General features: G+C 39.8%; 1 protein-coding gene across 1 annotated transcript in view; it reads left to right on the plus strand.

The window, feature by feature from the left end:
* Nup358 (nucleoporin 358) overlaps positions 1-21606 on the plus strand; it is a 97726-nt gene that overhangs the window by 3461 nt on the left and 72659 nt on the right. Inside the window, exons 2-17 of the mRNA XM_080268767.1 lie at positions 1442-1667; positions 4699-4866; positions 5766-5950; positions 6484-6641; positions 7308-7428; positions 7985-8363; positions 9031-9267; positions 9916-10142; positions 10884-11041; positions 12968-13118; positions 13824-13965; positions 16281-16531; positions 18249-18524; positions 20310-20375; positions 20914-20974; positions 21246-21390. Of these exons, the coding sequence (XP_080124893.1) occupies positions 1442-1667; positions 4699-4866; positions 5766-5950; positions 6484-6641; positions 7308-7428; positions 7985-8363; positions 9031-9267; positions 9916-10142; positions 10884-11041; positions 12968-13118; positions 13824-13965; positions 16281-16531; positions 18249-18524; positions 20310-20375; positions 20914-20974; positions 21246-21390 (2951 nt within the window). The remainder of the gene's footprint in view (positions 1-1441; positions 1668-4698; positions 4867-5765; positions 5951-6483; positions 6642-7307; positions 7429-7984; positions 8364-9030; positions 9268-9915; positions 10143-10883; positions 11042-12967; positions 13119-13823; positions 13966-16280; positions 16532-18248; positions 18525-20309; positions 20376-20913; positions 20975-21245; positions 21391-21606) is intronic.

Genomic DNA, 21606 nt, shown 5'->3' on the forward strand with positions numbered 1-21606 from the left:
CCAGAGTACCGGTATGCAGATCTACTGTACGAAGAGAGGTGTGAAGCCCTTGGCCTGCAGACTTTGGAAGACAAGGAAAAGGGGGGACATGATCAAGGTGTACAAAATTGTCCACGGCCATGAAGACATCCCTTGTACCAGGTTCTTCAAATTTAGTGGCACCAGTCTGAAGGGGCACAGTTTCAAACTGGCTGTGCTGGACCACTGGAGAACCACACTTGGGAAGTTGGTTTTCAGTACGTTCACTACACGAATGGAACCAGTTACCAGAAGTAGTAGTAACAGCACCATCTATAGCCGTCTTCAGATCTAGGTACGACAAACATAAAAGGTTATGAGCAATGGAAGGCTGGCACAGTATATTAGAGGTGGGGACCCAACAAGAAAATATTCTTATATCCCCATTAACCAGTACTAGGTAAGTATCCCTTGTCTTCATGATGCAGTTCAGCAGAAGAAACCAGACCTTTGGAAAGTGGGAAATTGGAAGCTGCACCATGACAATGCCCCTGCCAATTTTTCTCAACTGATTCAGGAATTTTTGGCAAAGCTCAACATCTGGCAGGCTTCCTGCTCACCAGATATGGCTTTGTGCAACTTTTAGTTATTTCTCAAGCTCAAAACTCTGTTGAAGGGTTCCCGATTTTAGACGAAAGAAGAATGCACTACGCATGCAATGAAGTGCCTGCAGGAGAAAAAAAAAAATCGACTTTGAAAAATGTTTCAGGCAATGGAAAGAACGTTGGGCTATGTGTATCAGGTCGGAAGGGACCAACTTTGAGGAGTATTAGTGTCCTAGCTCAAAAGGTCAGTTACATATTTTTTTAAGAGCCTAAGGTTGGATACTTTCAGAGCAGACCTCATATAATGCAAATAGGAAATGTAAAAGTATGTAGTACATTTGAGCTAATATGGTACGAAATGGAAAATGTGACAGGAAAGGCAGTAATTTCTATCTTTGATCATAACATTTTTCATCCATCCAATCCTTCATTATTTTGATTCAAGATTGTGGTGGCATGATTGCTTTATTTTAGCTTATATGCCCACCCTGTTAGAGACATATATTAAAGGTAAAATTGGGGACAGATGCAATGAAATATTTAGTGGCTGTGCTCATCTCTTTAATGTAGGCCTTTGATCACGGGGGGTGGGTTATTCATCCACTGTTGTGAGATGCAAATCCATTGCATCATCCAGGTCACCACAGCTATCTTCCCTATTTATTGCCCTAGGCACCCATTTTACTTGCCAGACCACAAAGGGTAGGAGAACATCTAAGCTGAATAACACCAGCTGCCCCTAATAAGGTTCAATCCCTGGTGCTGGCAGACCAGCAGCTTCTGTCATTGATGCTGACCAGTCAGTCACTGCTGAGTTGTTTTGTGTAGATGTAGGGCTGCAAAGTGCAGCATTTATTTATACTCATTTCTACTTTCAGCGTAAATTGCGAGGATACAACATAGCACGGCTCTACTTCAACATCAACGAGTGTGAGAGTGCTCGGCGCTACCTTAGTGAATTTCTCTCAGTGCGTCCAAAGGCTGTGGATGCTCATCGTTTACTGGGACAAATTTATGAAGGACTAGGAAACAAAGAAAAGGCTGTTCAAGCATTCAAGAATGCTTATGAGCTAGGAGAAGGGCAAAAAGATCTCATTTTAAAAAGTAAGTTAATTTTATTCATTTTACTACAGTAATTATTTATTAGTAAAATGTACAGTGAAGAGAAACCTGGACCAGGGATGGGGTCATATACAAATACGGAAATACATCAATTTCTTTGCGTCCAGTTACAAATACAGGTACAAAAATTCAAACTTCTAAATTATCAAATACAAATGAAATATAAATATGAAGCTTCAAATACAAATAAAATACAAATACAGGTATCGTACCAGCAAATACAAATATGAAACTTCAAATACAAATGCAAGTACTGTACCAGCTTTTTTCAGTCTAATTATAAACAGATAATTTTACTCCCTTGAGATTTACCTAGGTAAAATAAGCACCACTGGTGCTGGAACTGGTGCTTATTACATTAAAAGACTTATTATTACAGTACTTAGACTAATTGTCTTGATGTAATGGTCATTACATTTTCAATTCCTCTTAAGATATTGATTAATCATGCCCACTATTAATGCTTCACTCATTTATTATAGCACTACACCACTGTTTTAATTCAACTAGTGGAGGGATGGAGTTGAGAGGTATATGAGGGAGGGGGGAGTGAGTTGGGGGGAGGGGAGTCAAATGGTGGGTGACAGAGTGACTTGGAGGCTTTTTGTCTGCGGCCACCCTTTGCGGGATTAGGGCGTCGGGCTATAGATAGATAGATAGATAGAAACTAACCTTTAAATATGTTCATAGATTGGATGTGCTCTCGAGGGAGCCAGCAACATTCTTGTGACAATAATTACACTCAACAATGTACTGGCTAGGGTCAGAACCAGGCTGTTTAGGTCCAAAACATCTAAATAGAGTACTAGACATCTTGGCTTTATGAGTGACTGGTGGCTTCAGGTGCTGATCTCAGTCTCTCAGTCACTTAACATAGGCTAACAGGTTTGGAACACGTTCTGACAAGTATAGTATTGTACAGTACATTATCCCTTGACTGAATGAGAGTGGTAGACAAGATGCCAACTATGTCAACTTTTATTTATGAAGAAAAGTAAAATTCACTATTGGCAGTAATTTCATCACAATGGCATGTAAAATTAGCAATTTTATATGAGTGTATTTGACTGTATGTGAAGCAGATATGGCAAATACAAGGCTCAAAATACAAATATGCAACTTTTAAAATTCTAAATACAAATAAAATACAAATATTGATTTTTGTGTATTTGCATATACAAATACAAATACGTATTTGACCCTATCCCTGGCCTGGAGCATGTTAGAAGGACACAAGTCAAGAGTGAGAGTAGTGGAAAGGAGTTGAGAGGAGCATGTGGAATTACATGGAGAGACAGACAGACAAATGAGGATGTGTTAAGGTGGTTTGGCCTTATGGAGATCGAGAGACTAATGAGGAGAGTGTATGTGAGTGAGATGGAGGATGGGGAGGGAGGACGAGGCCAAGGATGAGATGGAGGAAGTGGAGTGGAGAGGTATATGAGAGAAGGGGGTGTAAGCTGGGAGCAGAATAGTGAAATGGCGTGGGACTTGGTGACATGGAGGCGATTTGTTTGTGACCACCCCTTACGGTGTTAAGGCATCTGGCAATAGACGGCTAGAAAATGTACGATACACTAGCTTGTTGGATAAATGTTGCACAGAATTTCAGTTTTCCAGTAATATCTTTTGCAGTCTCAGGAGTCTGTATCTACATTTTTCACCCATACATTGTCTGTTCATGTGTTTACTTGGAAAAGATTGTATGAGTAAGTAAAAAGACAAGAGGATGTACTTTGCCATAGCAGGATGGAGCTATGTGGCTATTGACAGTTGCAACTGTACAAGATAATTCTTATGTATACCCGTTCAGTACAGTGTCTAACTTATCTTTTGTTATCAGTAGTATCAAGGTTTTATTCGTTTCAAGGGGGACTTGATGGAGGCACTAGCAGTCTAACTCCTCCAGGCCTAAGTCATTCCTGAATTGAGTGAAATTATATGGGAAACAGGAAGAATAAGAAGTAGAAAATATGATACTGTAAACTAATTGAAGGGGTTAAAGTTGGTTCATTATTATGGTGCTGGTGATTTAACCCCTTTTCTTTAGTTGTTTTATTATTAACCCTCAAATGCCGGGCTACTTCTAATGCAGTCGTCACCTCACTACAGGCAATTTCTGAGAAACCGCTGAAAATTGCTTGTTTTCAAACCATAATATCTCAGAAACTATAGCACTTAGGGAAGCGAATTAACAGCCATTACACTCACCAACTCCTTCTCTTGTGAGTGAAAGTATCCCCAAATCCCTAGGTCATTGCATTGATGAGCATTGATGTGAGGAAGAGAACTGATTTTCGCCGTGAGAGCAGGACGTGTTCGTACATCTGCCCATGGCGCTGACTATGGCTTTGCTCTCAACGTGATAACTTCTCCACTACTAGATAAACTAGACACTGTTGCATCCAAGGCTTGCCTTATGGCATTATCACTAAGCCCTTCTAGTATCCTTGGAAAGAGGTTTGCCAGGAGTGGATGATGTATTTGGCTACAGGCCGCACAGACGGAATCGGACAAATAGGAGTCTGAAGACATCGTTGTACACCTTGCAAAAGCACGGGACAGACTGACTCTCATCTGTGTGCTATAGATGAAATCCCTTCCTACCCTTTGGTAGCATGATGAAATGGCGGCTGGTTCAAACGGTGGCGGGAAGACACTTGAGTGTGTAGACATCACCCGGCGGCCCTGTAGCAGCCAGATTGTGATGTGTATAGATGTTACCCGGCGGATGGGGGTTAAGGTGTTGATGAATTAACTTTTTCTTTACAAATTAGAAAAAGAAAAAAAAATGTTTGGAAATATGTCTCTGGTAGGAGTTGTTTCACCATAAGTAGCCAATCATTTTGCTTGCACCCATCCCTAACTGCATTAAGGAATGGCTATCCTGTATATGAAGAAATTAAGTAGCATCCCTTTTGTTTTGTGTTGTTTATTTCCACTGAGTCGAGAAATGTGGGAGTGACTTTTACCATCACCATTACTGTACCCTTTATTCCTGATGTACTTTCAGTATGTGAGCTGTACACGGAAGTACAGGCTGACAGTGGTGTGCGGTTGTACTGGGCTGAAGAGGGTCAGCGTGTGTACCCCCATCATAGCAGTGTGGTGAAGCTGAGGGAAGCCCTGCTCACTGCATCACCAACTCACTCAAAACATGACCTCGAGAAATTATATATTGGTAGGCATGCATAGTTTGAAGATACTGGTACCGTACTGGTAATGATATATAGTTGACTTGTTACTTCCTTTTCTTTCCCACCCTTCCATTTTTTAGTTGGAAAAAAAGATTAGGAGGATGAATTTTCCTTCTTTTCCTTCTTCCTTTCTTTGTCTCAGGCTCTGTGATTACAGTAAACCATAGTAACTGCTCCAGCTTTTCAAAATAATGGTAAATGAAATACTGACCCATTAGCTATCACTTTACACTATTCACTACTGTACATTGTATTATGAGATCTCTGTACTTTTTGTATTGTAGAAGGTGAAATTGGATATTTGATAGGTTGGGGAGCTCACCGTCCACTCACTTGATGTAGTGCTGCTCTTGGGTGTCTGCCCTTTCCTCTCCTTCATCCTTCTTTCCTTCCATCCTCTTCTGTCTTTCTTTCCTTCATTCTTTCCTCTTCCTTCTGCCTGCGTGTAACTTTACTCTCCTTCCTGACTTTCTTTCCTTCATTCTTTCTTCTTCCTTCTGCCTGTGGGTGACTCTGCACTGAGTGACAAGCCTAATGGCTTCCTGTACACCAGGAAACCATTTACAACACTGAGTGGTAACCATATAACCAAATTTTGGGGCCTGGTGGTTTAGTGGGTAATTACGATGCTCCAATTGGATTGATCCGGTAAAGGTGTATATCCAAGGGTTGGTTGGGGTTTATTGCTTACATAATGCCACTCAGGAATGAGTGAGGCTGGTCACTGTCATCTTAAATGTCAGGACCAACTTCCTTAGCCCCGGGCTCCTACGCTCCTCATGGGGCAACATAGGATTGGATGATGAATGGATGAAATTGGATGTTTGTTAGGAACTTTTAGATATTGATTTATTAACTACTGATTACTGGTATTTTTCCTCAGATGAAATCAAAGCAAATCCAACAGTTGTGAGGTTGCAAACCAACCTTTTAAAGCTGTACAAAGATTGGGGAGCAGAAGACACGTTGAAAATAAAGGAAGCCTATAACTATGGGTGCCAAGTGGAGGCTCGTAAGGCTTTCTCAGACTCACTGGAGTGGTATCAAACTCTAATGGAGGTTATACAGGTAATGGATTGTCATTCATCTGCATAGCTACAAGTGAGAGTATTATTTAGTTAATAGTTTGGCATGTGATCCAAGTAGGAAAATTATTATTGAAATATATTATGGTTGAAGTAATTAATTTTTACAGTACATCGGTATAGTATGAAAAAATCAGTTGTTCTTTAGAGGCATTTTATCGTATACATTATACTGGTATTCTGAAATTTGGTGTATGCACTGGGTATATATATATATATATATATATATATATATATATATATATATATACACACACACACACACACCGTAAAAATATGCCATATATTTATTTATCTTCTCTGCCATGTGCTGAGTCTACCCTTTCTTGTTGTACCACAGAAGTGCTAAATTTAATAATGATGTAGAATTTTTATCAGTTGCTAGTCAGCTATAGATAGAGTAGGACAGTATGTCTGAACTTCTGTGCCGTTAGTGGCACTGCTAAGTTTATAAAGGTAGTGTTTTTGTATAACTTTATTTTCTATAATGCTGACTCAACCTTTTTCCAATTGCAGACATATCAGAGCATTGCAGATGTTAAGGCTGATGTAGAATTCCATATCAATTACTTATCTTCTCTGGAAAGACTAGTGTACCTGACCCTCTCTGCCTGTAGTGGCACTGCACTTGTGTCTCAGTGCACCGTGAGTGATGCAGCAGCTCTCCTTCACAAGTAAGTTTCATAATTAACTCCTTTGCTGTCTATATTTGGCTTAAAAAAAAAAAATGGCCAGAACAAAATAAAAAAGAAGCTGATACTGTATACTGAAGGTTGTTTTTAGCAGACAAATGCAAGCTACTGTGGTCTATTGTCTGGTCACTTTAGGCAAAAAATTATCATCTCTCCATTTTGATTTCTGAGCTGTAGCAATAAATTAATACTAGAATATGATGCCAGTCAGGAAGAAGCACCGTAGTGTGTAAAGAATGTAGAGTCATAATATTGTCTATTCTGCCTTTGAGTTACGGAAAATAAGCTGCCAGAGAGTAAAAATTAGTACCTAGTTAAAGTGAGTTAACTGCAGTGGGCTAAAGTTCATGCAGTTGACCAAAGGGTTGAACATTTCATCCCATACCTGGTTGACATCAGAAAACATATCCAGTTGCAAAATGTCACTCACTTCAACATGTCCTCTCAAAAAGGATAGTGCATGATAATTTATGTATAATGTGGTAGCTAAGGATCGTGTAATTCCAACAGGTGCAAACCTACTGCCTACCCCTGAATGCTTTATCCTACGGTGATCTAGCCTTAGGGCTCTTTATGCCTCACAAGGGATAGTATAGGATTGCCTGTGTTTGTTATGTATGTACTTAATTTTTTTCTGTGCATCCACAGATTTGACCAAGATCTGAAGGACAGCATCAGTGTGGTGGGCCCCGAGTCACAGTTTGGCCAGCTTATGATTGGCCAGCTTTACTTCCACATGGCTGTTTTCCTCATGCACAGTGCTAAAAAGGTGAGAACTGCTGAGTTGAGAAGACTCGATTGTTAGTTCTGTTTGTTTTTTGGCCATGGAGCAGTGCCTATGGATGGTTATCTTAGCTTTTGTTATATCCTATTTTGATAATTTAGGGGAGGATAAGATCATTATAATCTACAACAGTTGTGGACAACAAGGTGTGATAGAAGTTTATGACCAAGCAGGTGTTCTAGGTGTTAAGTGATTCAGTGAAACCTCAGTCATCATCATCAACATCATTTTCAATGCCATGTTACTCCTGGGCCTCCTTAATGGAATGTCAGGACAGACTGCATCCAGGCTGAAAAGTGTTCAGTGATATCTCCTCAACATCATGCACTGTGTAGCTGTTTGCACAAGGTAGCTCGCATATATCTGAAGCTATCAACGTCTGGTAGGTCTTTTTCAGCACTTCATCTGCATTTCTTTATTATACCCTATAATTCATGTCCAGACACTTTCTTCTGAATTATGGGAAAAGAAAAGCCTGTTTTTCACACTGCTTGTGACCTGGGAAACAGGATAATGTGATTTAAAGATTCCTCTCTTCCAGGATGGCTTAACTCATGGTACAACAAGTGCTGGAGCCCTCCTTTTCCATGCATGCCGGTTCAGAGGGCGAGGCAGTGGGCGAGAGGGTAGGTCTTGGAGACCCCGTGACCAAGTGTGGCAAAAGCTTAGTTGCCACAGACTCTCTCAAGCTGCTCATGTCCTCACTCACATGGCCAAGACGGATGGGGAGAAGTTACAATTCCTCAATAATGCCATACAGCAGTGTTGCAATAAGGAAGCTCAGTTGAACATGTACCAAACTCTGTATGGAGCTTCACTGGCAAACAAGAAGGAAAAAAGCTACTTCTTGAATGATGAATCATTTATCACTGCTTCATTAACATACCCAGATGCAGACCAGATTAAAGAGTGGGATAATGGTAAGTTCTTACTATACAGTAATTGTTAATAGGGTAATACATACATGTTCTTTGAGGAATGTAAAAGAAACTTGTCATACATAAACCCTGTAGCTGTATCATAGCTTTGTTTGTGGATTGTGTATGAATAGACTTCTTATGCTAATCATGGGGCAACATAGGATTGGATGGTGGATGGATGGTATGAATAGATGAATTTAAATACATTTGAATTTGGTTGAGAACTTCACAGAGTGCATTAATACTTTGAAAGCTGCTCATATGCTGAAAAGAGGCAGCTGATGGTAATACTTCTTCGTTAGAATGTTTTACAAGTCATAGATCCATTATTAGTGAGATGAGTACCTGTAATATACTGTAGTTTATTTTTATTTTACTTTATTTTTTCTTTGCTTGTACTACCAGTGTCATCTTTACTTTATATTTGGTGTCTGAAGATGACATTATTCAGCTCAGGGGAGACTTTTTAAAACTGGAGGTAGATATAGTCATCATCAACCCCATCAGTACATGGGGGCTCTCCTAAATGAAATAAAATTGCCATAGTACCAGCAAGAATAAAACAAATGACCTCACTGGACTGAAGAAGTAGATGTCAAGTCATAAACCTACATACTATTATGATTTATTTTTGTTTATTTATTTTTCATTTCTTTATTTTTTCCAGTTGTGGGTAGCATGTACTGTGGCAGCCTGAATGACATGGTGTGGCTGTGTCTTCAGCAAGTGTCCACTAACCTCAGGGAGCCTCAGCCATACTACCCATATACACTCTTTGAGGGACTCCAGTTTTCTACAAGCAATGTCAACACTGGTGCTCCGGAGACACTGTGTCATCTTGATCTCTTGGCATTCATGGCAGCCACAGTGTACTGCCAGGTTGCTGCTGCTAAGGAAAGTCATGGTAAGTTGCTTCTGTATTCCGTCTTTGTATTTCTGTTCTTTATATATGTCCATGTCTTGAATGCTGAGTTGTAACAGTAGATTAACACTAGAATGTGATGCAAGTCATGAAGAAGTGCTGTGGAAATTATTTAGAGACTTACTGTTTTTTCTGCCATTGAGCTATGTTATACAAGCCATAGGAGGAGGAAAGTCTGGGTCAAGTTAATGTGAATATACTATAGGTGAGCCTGTGTAAAGCCCTTGACTGCATTTGCTGCACAGTTGGAAGTTTTCCTGTGTTCCTTTTGAGTAAAGGTGCAATATATATATATCCTATCCAACCAGGGTGCATGATGTTCTAGACATTCAGTGAAAAACATAGAATCTTTTAATTTTGAAGTCATAATGAAACAGCTAGAAACTGGAAATGGATACCCACTTCTTCTTCTTCTTCTTCTTCTTCTTCTTTTTTTTTTTTTTTTTTTTTTTTTTTTTTTTTTTTTTAGATGTAACATTTGCAGCCTGACCAGATCCACCTTTGTTCATACTTGAAGAAGCTTCATGTCAGGCTGAAATTGTTGCATCTTATCAGTACATGTGATTTCTGTATATGGATACTCTTTCTTTGACTGTTTTACTGCTTTACTGATTAAACTTGCTATCACAGGTCCAGCACCAGCATCCTTGCCAACAGTATTGGTATCTGGGCTGAGCACTAGTGAGCAGACAGAGTGGTGGACTGCAGCCTACACTCTCTTCACCAACCGCGCCCACCAGCGCCTCTCCAAATTGAGGATGGTTCTGCAGCGTGGCTTAGAGGTCATCAGGGCCCACGGCAACCATGGTGTGGAGTTACCCCTCATGGCTCACTTGGCAAAGTGCTTTACAAAATGGGTCAGTATGCTCTTCCATGCGTGACTTGTAGGCCCCTGACACTTTTTAAAGACTGAGCATAGGCTTACCAGCTTGTTCCCAGTCCTATGTATCATGCACCCTGTGGACTTGTTAAACACTTTGCTAGAGAACAAAAGCAGGAAGAGTGAGATCTATGATGTTGAAGGTTGCTGCTGTGGAATCATTTGGATGATAACTAAGTTTATGGAGGTGGGGATGAGTGGGTGGGCTGGAGGGTATGGAGGAGGTAGGAGGTGGGGGGATGTAAATGTAGTAGTGTGGTTGCCAGCTATTGGTTTAGGAGACTAGAGATAGATGGTAGCAGATTAATTTGGCTTTAAAATTGCATGTGGTTTACCAGTGTCTTTGTATATCTAAACTATGAGTGTTAAAACTAATAATATCCTAGTGTCCCTCCTTCTCTTAATGCCTGCTGTCCCTTGATGACCATGTCAATGAGATGAGTGTCAGGCAAATTTGAGGAAGTTATAAGTTATGAGAGGTGATTTTTAGATAGACTGCTGTGGAATGAAAGATGTGGGAGGATATTTACTGTCGACTTATGTTTGTATGTGAGAGATGACTGTTAAGTAAACTGAAGTAGAATGAAAGTTATGAGAGGTGATTTTACAAAACACAGCAGAATGAAAAGTGTCAGAGGTGATTATTAGACAACTGAAACAGAGTGAAAGGTGGTAGAGAGAATATTTACCAGCAATTGATGTGATTGCTCTAAACCAGGCAACTGAGGCGGAGGTTGATGGCAGTACCAGCAGTGAGGTGGAGGCACTGAGGGAGCGCAGTGAGCACTACTGGCAGCGTGTCCTTACTCTCAGTCAGCGTGCAGCTCGAAATGTTGCCACCATCACTCCACGCAACCCTCTCTTCATGGCGTACAAGTAAGACCATGTAGTCTGTTTTATTTACTGGTATCTCTCCATCTGTCTATGTCTCTCTCTCTCTCTCTCTCTTTGTCTAACTTTTTATATCTATCCAGCCATCACATACATGGCACACTACTAAGTTCAGTGTTCTCATTCTTACCTTTCTGTTGACCTGTTTTAGTTTTTCGGTCTGCATCTGTAGCCAGATGTCTTAATCTTGGAGAGATTAGCTACAAACAAATTGTGCCTGCATCACCCTTTTTTGTGCAGTCAGGCCAGCTTCCTTTTTATTCTCACTGCCTAGTAATATAACCTTGATTTAGTTCAGCTTTTGAGTGATTGTCATATGGAAGTATAATAAATCATGCCACTTCATTACTAAAGCACTCATAGAACATTGCTACAATATCACCTCATGCAACTTTCTCCTCCTGGAACATAAGTAATTACTTGTAATTTTATCTTAGTAATGTATTCTGTACTTAATTTAGAAGTAAGTCCTTAGCTCAATGGCTGAATATTGTAATCATTATTTAGTTCATCTTTTGGTTCATCTTATAATCATCCCTCAAATGCCGGGCTATTTTTATTGGGCGCAACAATGTGTTCTTTCTCCCTGCATGGGAATTGTGCTGAGAATAGCCTGTTTTCAAATATTAATATCGCGGAAACTTTAGCAGTTAGAGAAACAATTAATGACCATATTACTCAACAACTCATCTTCTTGCGAATGAAAGTATCCCCAGTCCTGTAGGATGTCGCGTCAATGAGTAAGGATGTGATGGAAAGGACTCATTTGTAGCATGAGAGGTAGGATGTGTTCGTGTGTGTTCTTGTGGCCCTTACCATAGCCTTGCTCTCACCGTGATAACTTCTCCATTACTAGATAAACTAGACAGTGGTGTCCAAGGCATGCCCTATGGCACTATTACTGAGCTCTCCTAGTATCCTTGAAAAGAGGCCTGGTAGGGATGCGTAAGGCAAAAGTCCACGTGAGGCAGGAACAGAATCGGATGAGAAAGTTAAGAAAACATCATCTTACACCTGGCAGAGTCAGAGAGGCAACTGAGGTGTGGTTGGCTTGGCTGACTGGACTCTCTCCTTCGCTTTTGGTGACAAGATAATGTGGCATTCGCTTCAAACAATGGCACAAAGACACTTGCACTATAACCGTCACCTGCCGTACCCTATCCACAAACTTTGCTTCGGAGATAACCATCAGACGGCACGTAGGGGTTAATTAAAAGTAGCCGTCACCAAATACCAGTGTATTATTAAAGCAGTGTCTTATAACTTTGTTACAATATCACCAACACCACGCCATGCAACCCTCTGGCCTTGGGACATAATTATGCCTCAGTGCTTGTTCACACGGCTTAGTAATGCAATCTTTATTTAGCTTAACAGGAAGGTGGTTGCTAATTGGAATGTATAACAACCATGTTAGTAAATAATTTAAGCAGTGCCTTATAGTCAGTCAGTCCTCACTGGGAGTTAAAGATGTTGGCCAGTAATGTGCTACTGTTATTGTGATGGACCTTTGAAATGTACTCTTAGTTGACTGAAGAGATAAAAGAACAAAATAAAAATGCCCCTCCCTTTTTTTTTTATAATGAATCTTCAGCAGTTGTAATGATAGTGGTAGTTGTAGTCCCAAGTTCATCTGATATAGGAAACTGTAGGCCGAAGTTGTCCCCCACGTTCCACCATCTTTCATTTTAAGGGACAGGAAGAGAGTTGAGGGACGTTTGTATATCCAGGGAGAGGATCCAGCCTGGGTGTATCTCTGTCACTACATGAAGGCATCTCTCTCCAGCACCTGAGCAACTGTGAAAGAAGAATATTTGTTAGGTCATCGACGGCTTGAAATAAAGTAATATTAAGCTAGCATTAACTATATTATTGTTAGATACTTAAGACTTTTTTTCTCTCTCTCTTCAGTGATAGCTTGAGCATTGAAGAGCGAGAGAAGATTGAAGAAGAAGGAAAATTTTTCTTGGCTATGCGAATGGTACAATCTGGGCGGCAGCAGGAGGCCATACAAGCCCTTGCAGAGCTGAAGAGTCCTGAGGCATCCTTCCAGAGGGCAATGGTGAGTGGAAATTGTGTTCGTTTTATTGGGTGATCGAATAATTGGAGAGTGATTGTGGTGCATGTGGTTCATTTTTCTTTGTTGAACTGTATAGTTTTGTCAGCATCAATGCCATCCAAATTCTTCCCTGCTAAGAAATGGAGTGAAGATAGTCTGGTCTGAAAAAAAGATCTCTATACCTTATCCTCAGGTGGGAAGAAAATGATGATGATGATGAAAATCTGAAAAAGGAGTAAAACACAAATGCAGGAGAGTCAGCAGTGGAGCCCCCAGTTTAACTTCTTGAATCCATGGCATTTTAAAATTGAATTCTTGCTACTGCCAGACAGATTTATCCAGCTTAGAGATGACATTGAACTGGAGGAGTTAGGTGTAGCCTTCATTAACCCTTTCACTGCTGGGTATCATTCCAAAATTTCAAGAGGTAACATCAAGCTAAAATAATAGGCCATTGTGGTGAAGTGACTAATGGGTTATACATCAGTTCATTCACCTTTCAGGCCTCCCATTATTCTTGGCCTTGTCTCTTTCACACTGAGTCCATACTTTGAGTTTATGCCCCCCCTCCTTACAGAAAGAAAGAAAGAAAGAGAGAGAGAGTGAGTTTGGGTGGGGATGATGTGAATAGAATATAAAACAAATGGATTGGTCTGAGCAGTGTGATCATTTGTTTCTTCCATGTACGTAAGAAGCCATATTTTTCAGCTGTACAAGGAGCAAGCACAGAATCTGGTAAACGGGAGCAGCAGCGAGGTGGTGAGTGCGGAGTTGCGGCTGCAGCAGACAACCCTCCTCACTCAGGCCCGAGACACCCTCTACCTCACTCTTGACCGCCTCCGCATGCCAGGTGTGTACGGCAAAAGATAGCCTTGTATATTGGCTGGATTTATTGCTCTTATAATGCCATCTAAGGACATGTAACTGGTCATGGTTTGGTTTATTACACAATACCATTCAGGGACAAGTAACTGGTCATGCTTGGGTTTATTACTCAATGCCATTCAGGGATTCAGGGAAGAGTAACTGTTCATAGTTGGATTTATTACTATACTCACTTAACATCATTCAGGGATGAGTAACTGATCACTCATTTTAAATATTTGACTATGTTGTGATCGTGAATACTTGATGAGACAGTAACAGATTAGATAACAGGTAGGTAGGTTATAGTTTCATTCTTGCTGTGATGACAGTGACATCTGACATTGTGATGCAAGCGGTTAGGTTTAGCTAAGTTAGATTAGGTCACGTCATCAGTGCTCTTGAGGTTAAGGTGTATGTGTTATTGCCAGTCAATTAACAACTAACAGCTAACACAGAGCAATTTAAGAAATGAAAAATATGACAAAAAAATCCATTCATCCATCCATCATCCAAACCTATGTTGCCCTTGACGAACGTTGGAGCCCGGGGCTAGGAAAGTTGGTCCTGACATTTAACCCTATTAGGTTTCTGGGCTGGGCAGATCATGTCTGTGCTAGAGTCAGCCACTCATGCTGACCGACATCTTCGTGGCCTGATATTTTACTTTGATCTCTCTGTGTAAATACACTTTTCGTGATAGAATGTTGGCTTTGGTGTTATTTTAAAGCTGAATAGTTGTACTTTATCGTAATATGTTCAAAGAAGGAGAACAAAGAAAACAAAATGTCAAAATGGTGAGTTGAAGTTAGGCTAAAAGCAGAAATTTTATACCTTGCTGTTGAAAAATATTCAGCAAAAAATAACGAGTAAAGATGTGTAAATTTGGTTTAAACCATGCAAAAATACAATAAATTACCTTTACAGTGATGTATAGATTATGGTACTTTTTGCATTTCATTGTGCAGTAAAGCAAAAGGAAAGAGATGCACAATTTTATTTTAGTCTCGGCTGCATATTCGCTTCGCTATGTTTTTCTTTGATCAGTCAGTGTAAATACACTTTTTATGATAGGATGCTGTTTGTGTTATTTTGAAGCTGAGTAGTTGTACTTTATTGCAGTATGTTCATAAAAGGAAAACAAAGAAAATAAAAAGTCAAAGTAACAAGTTGAAGTTAGGCAAAAACCAAAAATTTTATACCTTGCTGTAGAAAAATATTCACCAAGAATAAAGTTATAAAGAAACAAAGCCATGAGTCAGACCAGCTGTGCTGTACTCCTACACATAAAGCAACCATTCCGTGACATCATGCTGGGTCCTCTTTGTTATGATGCGTAAATGCGATATATGGTGAATATTTTACAAAAGTTTCTTAAAATGATAATTAAAAGCGTCATCGGAATCTCTGAGGTTGGATTTGAAATGACTATTAAAATAGTCATCGGAATCTCAAAGGGTTAAGATGAGAATGGCCAGCCTTACTCATCACCAAGTGGCATTACATGAGCAATAATCCCCAACCATCTCTTGGATATAAAGTATATCAAATGAGTGGATGGTGAGTGCCCCCACCTACCACATATTCTGGATAAAAATTAACTGATGTGGAAATTTGTTTTACAGGGAATTGGTTTGAAATCTCGTATGAATACAGGCCCTGCTTGTGATAAGTAGGGAAGGGGGAGTGAAAGTAAGAGCCAGTCCCTTCTTATGCCCCTATGAAAACTTTGTTCTTTTTATTTATATTATTTTATATTTTATGATGATATTTTTTTTGTCTTATCAACTCTTCTGTTGGTAAAGCATGCCACAGTTAAACTTGGTACAGCAAGAGTTTCATTTGGAGATAATACTACAGTCGTCAGCATGCATGGCTGTTACTTGGCTGCACTATCTAAAATTTGGGAGTCCCATTAATTCATTCATGTTTACTGCCACCGACAAACTTAAATACATCAGGGCTGTCAAGTATCCTTACTGTCACATCTCCTTTATACTCTGACTCAGTCCTGGGTTCAGATGTGGCACATATATGGTATTGTACATATTGTTGCTCAAAGGAATATTTGATGTCCATTCTAGAAGACAAAGCAATATATTATTTAAAAAATAGCACTAAATGTTTAAAGTTGCATCTAACCATCCATTAATCCATCCATCAGCCAGCCCAGAGTTTTTCCATCAGGACTATATTTGCTTTTGGCTAGGCAGTTCAGTCCAGACAGTTTAGGCTAGAGTGACAGTTTGATTGCCCCTGAGTGGCAGAACAGATATCTCAAGACTTGTATATTTTTTGCAGGTGTAGATCGTTTCCACCCACTGAACACCAAGCTGAGCCAGCAGCTGGAGGATGTAGAGAGGCGGCTGTCACATCTGAATCTGGAGCAGAGTGTGCAAGGACACCGTGAAGAAGACAGTGGCTCTCTGTCTGATGCTTCACAGTCCCCTAATGTTGATATCACCAATGGAGATGTGGGAGTTGGCTCTCAGTCTCTGCATCTATTTAGTACACCACATAGGGACAAAACTTCCACAAGAATAGCACGACAGGTAAGTTGCTTCAGTCTGAATGCAGTTATTCAGGTAATCATCATTTGTAGTTAATAATAGCTTGAACTCCTTGAAATGTTTGAAAATGTGAAGAACATTGAAAATATTAATATGTGGTATCAGTAGGGCAGTATCAGAAAGAACCAGGATTCTGAGGGCTTGAATGATGAGTGAATGGAAGCATGTCCATTGGATTGGGCAAATTTGGGCTGTCTGGACATTGCTACTCCTCACCCAGCCCTAGGGTGGGAAAGGAGGTCTGGATGATGATGTTAATTCAGTAATGAACATGTATGCTGTTTTAACCATTCCATCAACTGAAAATCTATCTATCTATCTATATACCTAGGCTGCTTCCCCCAAGGAAATGCATGCAGAAAAAGAAAGCAAGCTTAGACAGAACAGAGCTTGGTAAAATACTGCACTTGTCCAGGACCTGTTGCTGTGGTAGTGAGATGCCAAGTTGGTAAATATGTTTATTTTTAAAGGAGGTGTGGAAGATGATATTTTTATCACATGATTATCCCTTAAATATTTTGTGAATGCTAGTTATCAATGTGGATTCTTAAAGTGCTATAAAGTGCAGTATCCGTTGCCTAGAGTAAGGTAAATTAATGCACACAAGATTATTATCTGGCATCTCTGAATTAATCCAGATGGTGCAACCATCCTGTGTGAGACATGTGAGGTGAGGGAGAGGAAGTGCCTGCTGTTGAGTCTAAAAGTTTGATTCCCTAGTTAACTATATCTTCACCTGGTGGGAAAAGAACCTTGTTTGAGTGTCGTTTATTAAAATGGCAAGGGTGAAAGACTGTATAGGTAATTGAAGAAAAACAGTGCAAGGGATTTTGGAGAGAGAAGCAGCACTTGGAGATAAATTAATGGAATCATCATCACATTCACCATCATTAGCATCATATCCATGATTTATTTATTACATATCATTTATTTATTTATTTATTTTTTCTTCTAAGAATAGGTTGAGACAGGATCCAGAACAGGGAAAGTTGAAATATGGGCCATTCTTACATAATTCAAGCCCCTTAAAACTTTAGGTCCTCCTCACAAGCCTATCTGTAAATACATTTTTGTGGCTGTTGATTGTTTTACCTTCTTGTTCCATCTGCCATTTTCTGTTTCTTTCACCCTATCCCTTTTTTGATCTAGGGTGACAATATTATCATGGTCATTACCATCCTGGCAATCCCCCCCCCCCCACCCATGCACAGATGGGGTGAGGTAGGGTTCAGAAATCAAGGAAAAAAGAAAAGCATGATAGAGAACTAATCAACAGCATGTTCATTGAAAAGAACCACACATTCACTCACTGTTCAAGTACCTGTAATCTTGGCTGCACCCAGGAGACATAACCATCCACACACTTATGCACTTCATATTACCATACCAATGAGATGGAGTCAAGCCAATGACTGTTAAGTTAAAAATTGGATGCCAGGCATATATGTCATATACTCCTCTAAACAAAATTCTTGTAACCAGCTTGATCCCCTGGAAGATCACAACAAATAACACCCCCAGCCCATCTTATCTAAATCCTTTTTTAGTCATTTAAACTATACTAAACCATTCATCCCCAGCTAACCTTATCTTGCCCTAATCAGTTAGTCTTTGTATCATGCCAAACCCTTCACACACAGCCAATCTTATCGTAATCATATTTTCTAGTTTTATAATCATGCCAAACCCTTCTTTGTAGGAAGCTCGTCCAAGTCCAGAACGTCTTGATGCCCAGCTGAGAGCTTTGTCAGAGGTTCAGGAAAACACCCTTAGGAATATGGAAGAACAGAATGCAGCTCTAAAAGTTCAAAATGAAGCCCTGAGAAACTTCTGCACGACAATGGCTGATGAAGTGAAGGAAAATTCTTCCTTGTATCGTAGTATGCTGGAACAAAACAAAACCCTCTCTCAAGAAGCTTATGCCTCAGTTCTGGGCGAATTGAAGCTCGTACATGCTGCCATAAAGGATATACAGGTTGGTACTTCCTTTTTTTAAATGGGGGAGGCATAGTGTTTACTTTTAATTAATTATTTTTTATTCACATTTGGTCTTTTATACATTTTTAAAATTTACTTATTTACCATATTTTTAAATTTCTGCTGACCTGCTGCACTGTAATAATGATAGGCTGACGATTGCCCCACCCCAATTCACCACCACACTCATCACCAGAAATAAACACAGAGGTACTTCCCCCCACATTACACTTAACAATCTACTTCTATGACATACACCCTTCACTAAGATCTTTGAAGTGACATTGGCCTCACCTTCATGTACGAGACATCAGGCGGAGGTGCGCCCCCAGACTTAGTGCATTCAGTGCAACCACACAGCCAGACTTTGGTGGTGGGGGGGAGAAAGAAAGAAACACTATCCTTACCCTAGAAACAGTACATTTTAATAGTGATGTCCTGTGCCTCTTAGCATGGGCTTCCATCCTATTTAATACCCACTACAACACCTTACAAATCATACATAATGACGCTTTATCCATTGCCACTGACTGCACCAAAACCACTTTCATAACCCTCTCATATTCTGAAACTGATGTCCTCTAGTCAGAGACAACCTTGACAAGAGGGCACACAATTTTATGCAGCAGCTTTTGCCAGTATGCATCATCCCTGTTATTGCATGACGAGACACAACATGCATAGAATCACCAGACAAATGTTCTCAAACCCTCTGGAATAAATTCCTACCACCAGATATTCCAACACCTGTATACAGTAAGACCTCGATATAACGTATTTCAATGGTCTGGAATTTGCTTTTATCGGACTCTTGGAGCTACCGGACTAAATTCCTATATATCGGAAAAAGTCCGATAAAGCCAGAAGCAGTCTGGACTGCCTGACCACTTCAGCTATGTTCACCACAGTAAGGTAAATAAAAGACATGTTTATCAGTGTACAGTACAGTATTACTGTATTATATATGTTATACCATTTGATTAATATAGTGAAACTATAACAAAGTACAGTACCGCAGTGGTAGCCAAGACAGTTTAAAAGCCATTCATGCAGTCCGGACTAATGTCTGATATTTCGGAAAAAGTCCGGATTAGCAGGGGGAAGTCCGGATGTCGCTTTTATCGGAATTTCGTATTTTTCGGAATGATTCGGGCCCCAATTAGTCCGTTATAGTGAGGTCTTACTGTACTGTACTCTCATTATCCGCAGGGCAGTACAACACCTCTTTCACAACACCATACTACAAGTCCCCACCCTCCTGAAATCCACCCATTGGGGGTGTTCTTAAATAGAGATGATTGAGTTCACCTAGCAAGGCTTAGAGTAGGACATCACCCATCCCTCGGTACCTACCAGCATAGAGTTGGGTTGGGTGTAATCGCAGATGACATGTGCCCAGCTTGTAGAATAGACCCACACAGTATAACACACACAGTGGAGTGCTGCACAGTACAAGCCACACCAAGACACAAATATAACATCAGCTAACATCAACGGTGTAGAGAACCCATTGGACAACCCTAGAGGGGTGGTTGCTTACTTACAGTTGACAGGTCTGCTCAGTTGGATGGACAGGGATTGAGCACTGCCACCAACTGTAAGAAGATAGTATTGTTTGTGTTACTTTTTTTTTTTTTTTTTTTTTTTTAACCAATATAATGATTAAAAAAAGAAGATCCAACATCAGTTACATCAGCACTTTTGTTTGCAGAATGTTGAATTGTATAATTTTAAAATAATGATACTTTTTGTCTAACAGCTAATAAGATTTTATTTTCTTCAGAATCAGATCCAGATAATGGCAGCAGACATCAGTGAATTAAAAGAAATAAAGTCTGATGCCGTTAAGGTAAGATCTGTTGAATGTAGATAATCCATATCGTATACCAAATAGATTAGGATTGCTTTTGTCTTTATCATACAGTATTTGCAGCAACTTATAAATACTATACTATAGGTTTGTATGTTTTGAGTTTGTTCTAGATCACTTTTATTGTTTTATTGTTATTATTTTTTATGCAACTGGTGCAGCACTAAATCAGGAGAAACTGGCTTATCAGCTACAGCATCATCATCGTCATCATGCTGATTGCTAATATGTCAGGCAAATACGGTAGTTATTGTGCTTCTTTTGTATGCAGGATGTCAGGCAGTCTTGATCAGCACTTTGCCTTTATTATTCCCATAAATCAGTTTCTGTTCATAATCTTTACATCTACCCCTCAGTTGTCCTATTCTTTGCATTTTATTATTCTTATTCCTTAAGATTTCCAGTTTTTTCCCCTGTACCTCATAACATTGTTATCATCCTGACCTTTTTTGCATCTAAAGTTGAGGTGAAGTAAATTGTACAGTGTATATTTTACATTATTTTGTTTATCTTGCAGCTTCCTGAAGTAACTGAAGTGAAAACGAGTGAAGAACAAGTACCTGTGGAGATGCCAGCACGTAGGTTATATTTATTTATTTCGTGCTTTGCAAATTGCTGTACTGCTTTTGATTTTTAGTAGTCTTCAGAGAAAATTTTGAGCCTTTTTTTATAATATATACATTTTAGCCATCTTGTATTCATATACAAATCCTACTTTGGTGTGTTCTTAAGACGAAGCATGGTGTGATATGATGAATTACAGTGAGGAAAGTAGCTATCATTTGATGTTAATTTTAAGATTCAATAGTGTTGGTATTCTTAAAGCTTGTTTATTTCCACTTGCAGCAGCAACGGTGGTGGCGCCTGGTCTCTATGGGAGCTACATGGGTTACTATGGGCAGCAGCCAGTCCCCAGCCCACTCATGCCCGCCCCGGGTCTGTTCGGAAATCCACCCTTCTTCCCTCCATCCACTCTTCCTGAACAGTCCTACAGGTACACCCACATTACATATTGTCAGTCGTCAGTTAATTTCTAGGTTGTATTCTAGCTCACACAGTCATCACTCGGGCAGAAAATATTCATCCTCATTTAAATGGAATCAAACCCCCATTAGGTGATCGAGTTCGACTCATGCAAGTTGGAGCCTTTAAAAACAAAAATGATTTACATAGAATCTAGGTCCCAGCTATGATTCTAACATTGTTACAG

Source organism: Coenobita brevimanus, chromosome 29, assembly GCF_032717465.1.
Source record: "Coenobita brevimanus isolate Jiangsu-jjx chromosome 29, ASM3271746v2, whole genome shotgun sequence".
NCBI classification, from domain to species: Eukaryota; Metazoa; Arthropoda; class Malacostraca; order Decapoda; family Coenobitidae; genus Coenobita; species Coenobita brevimanus.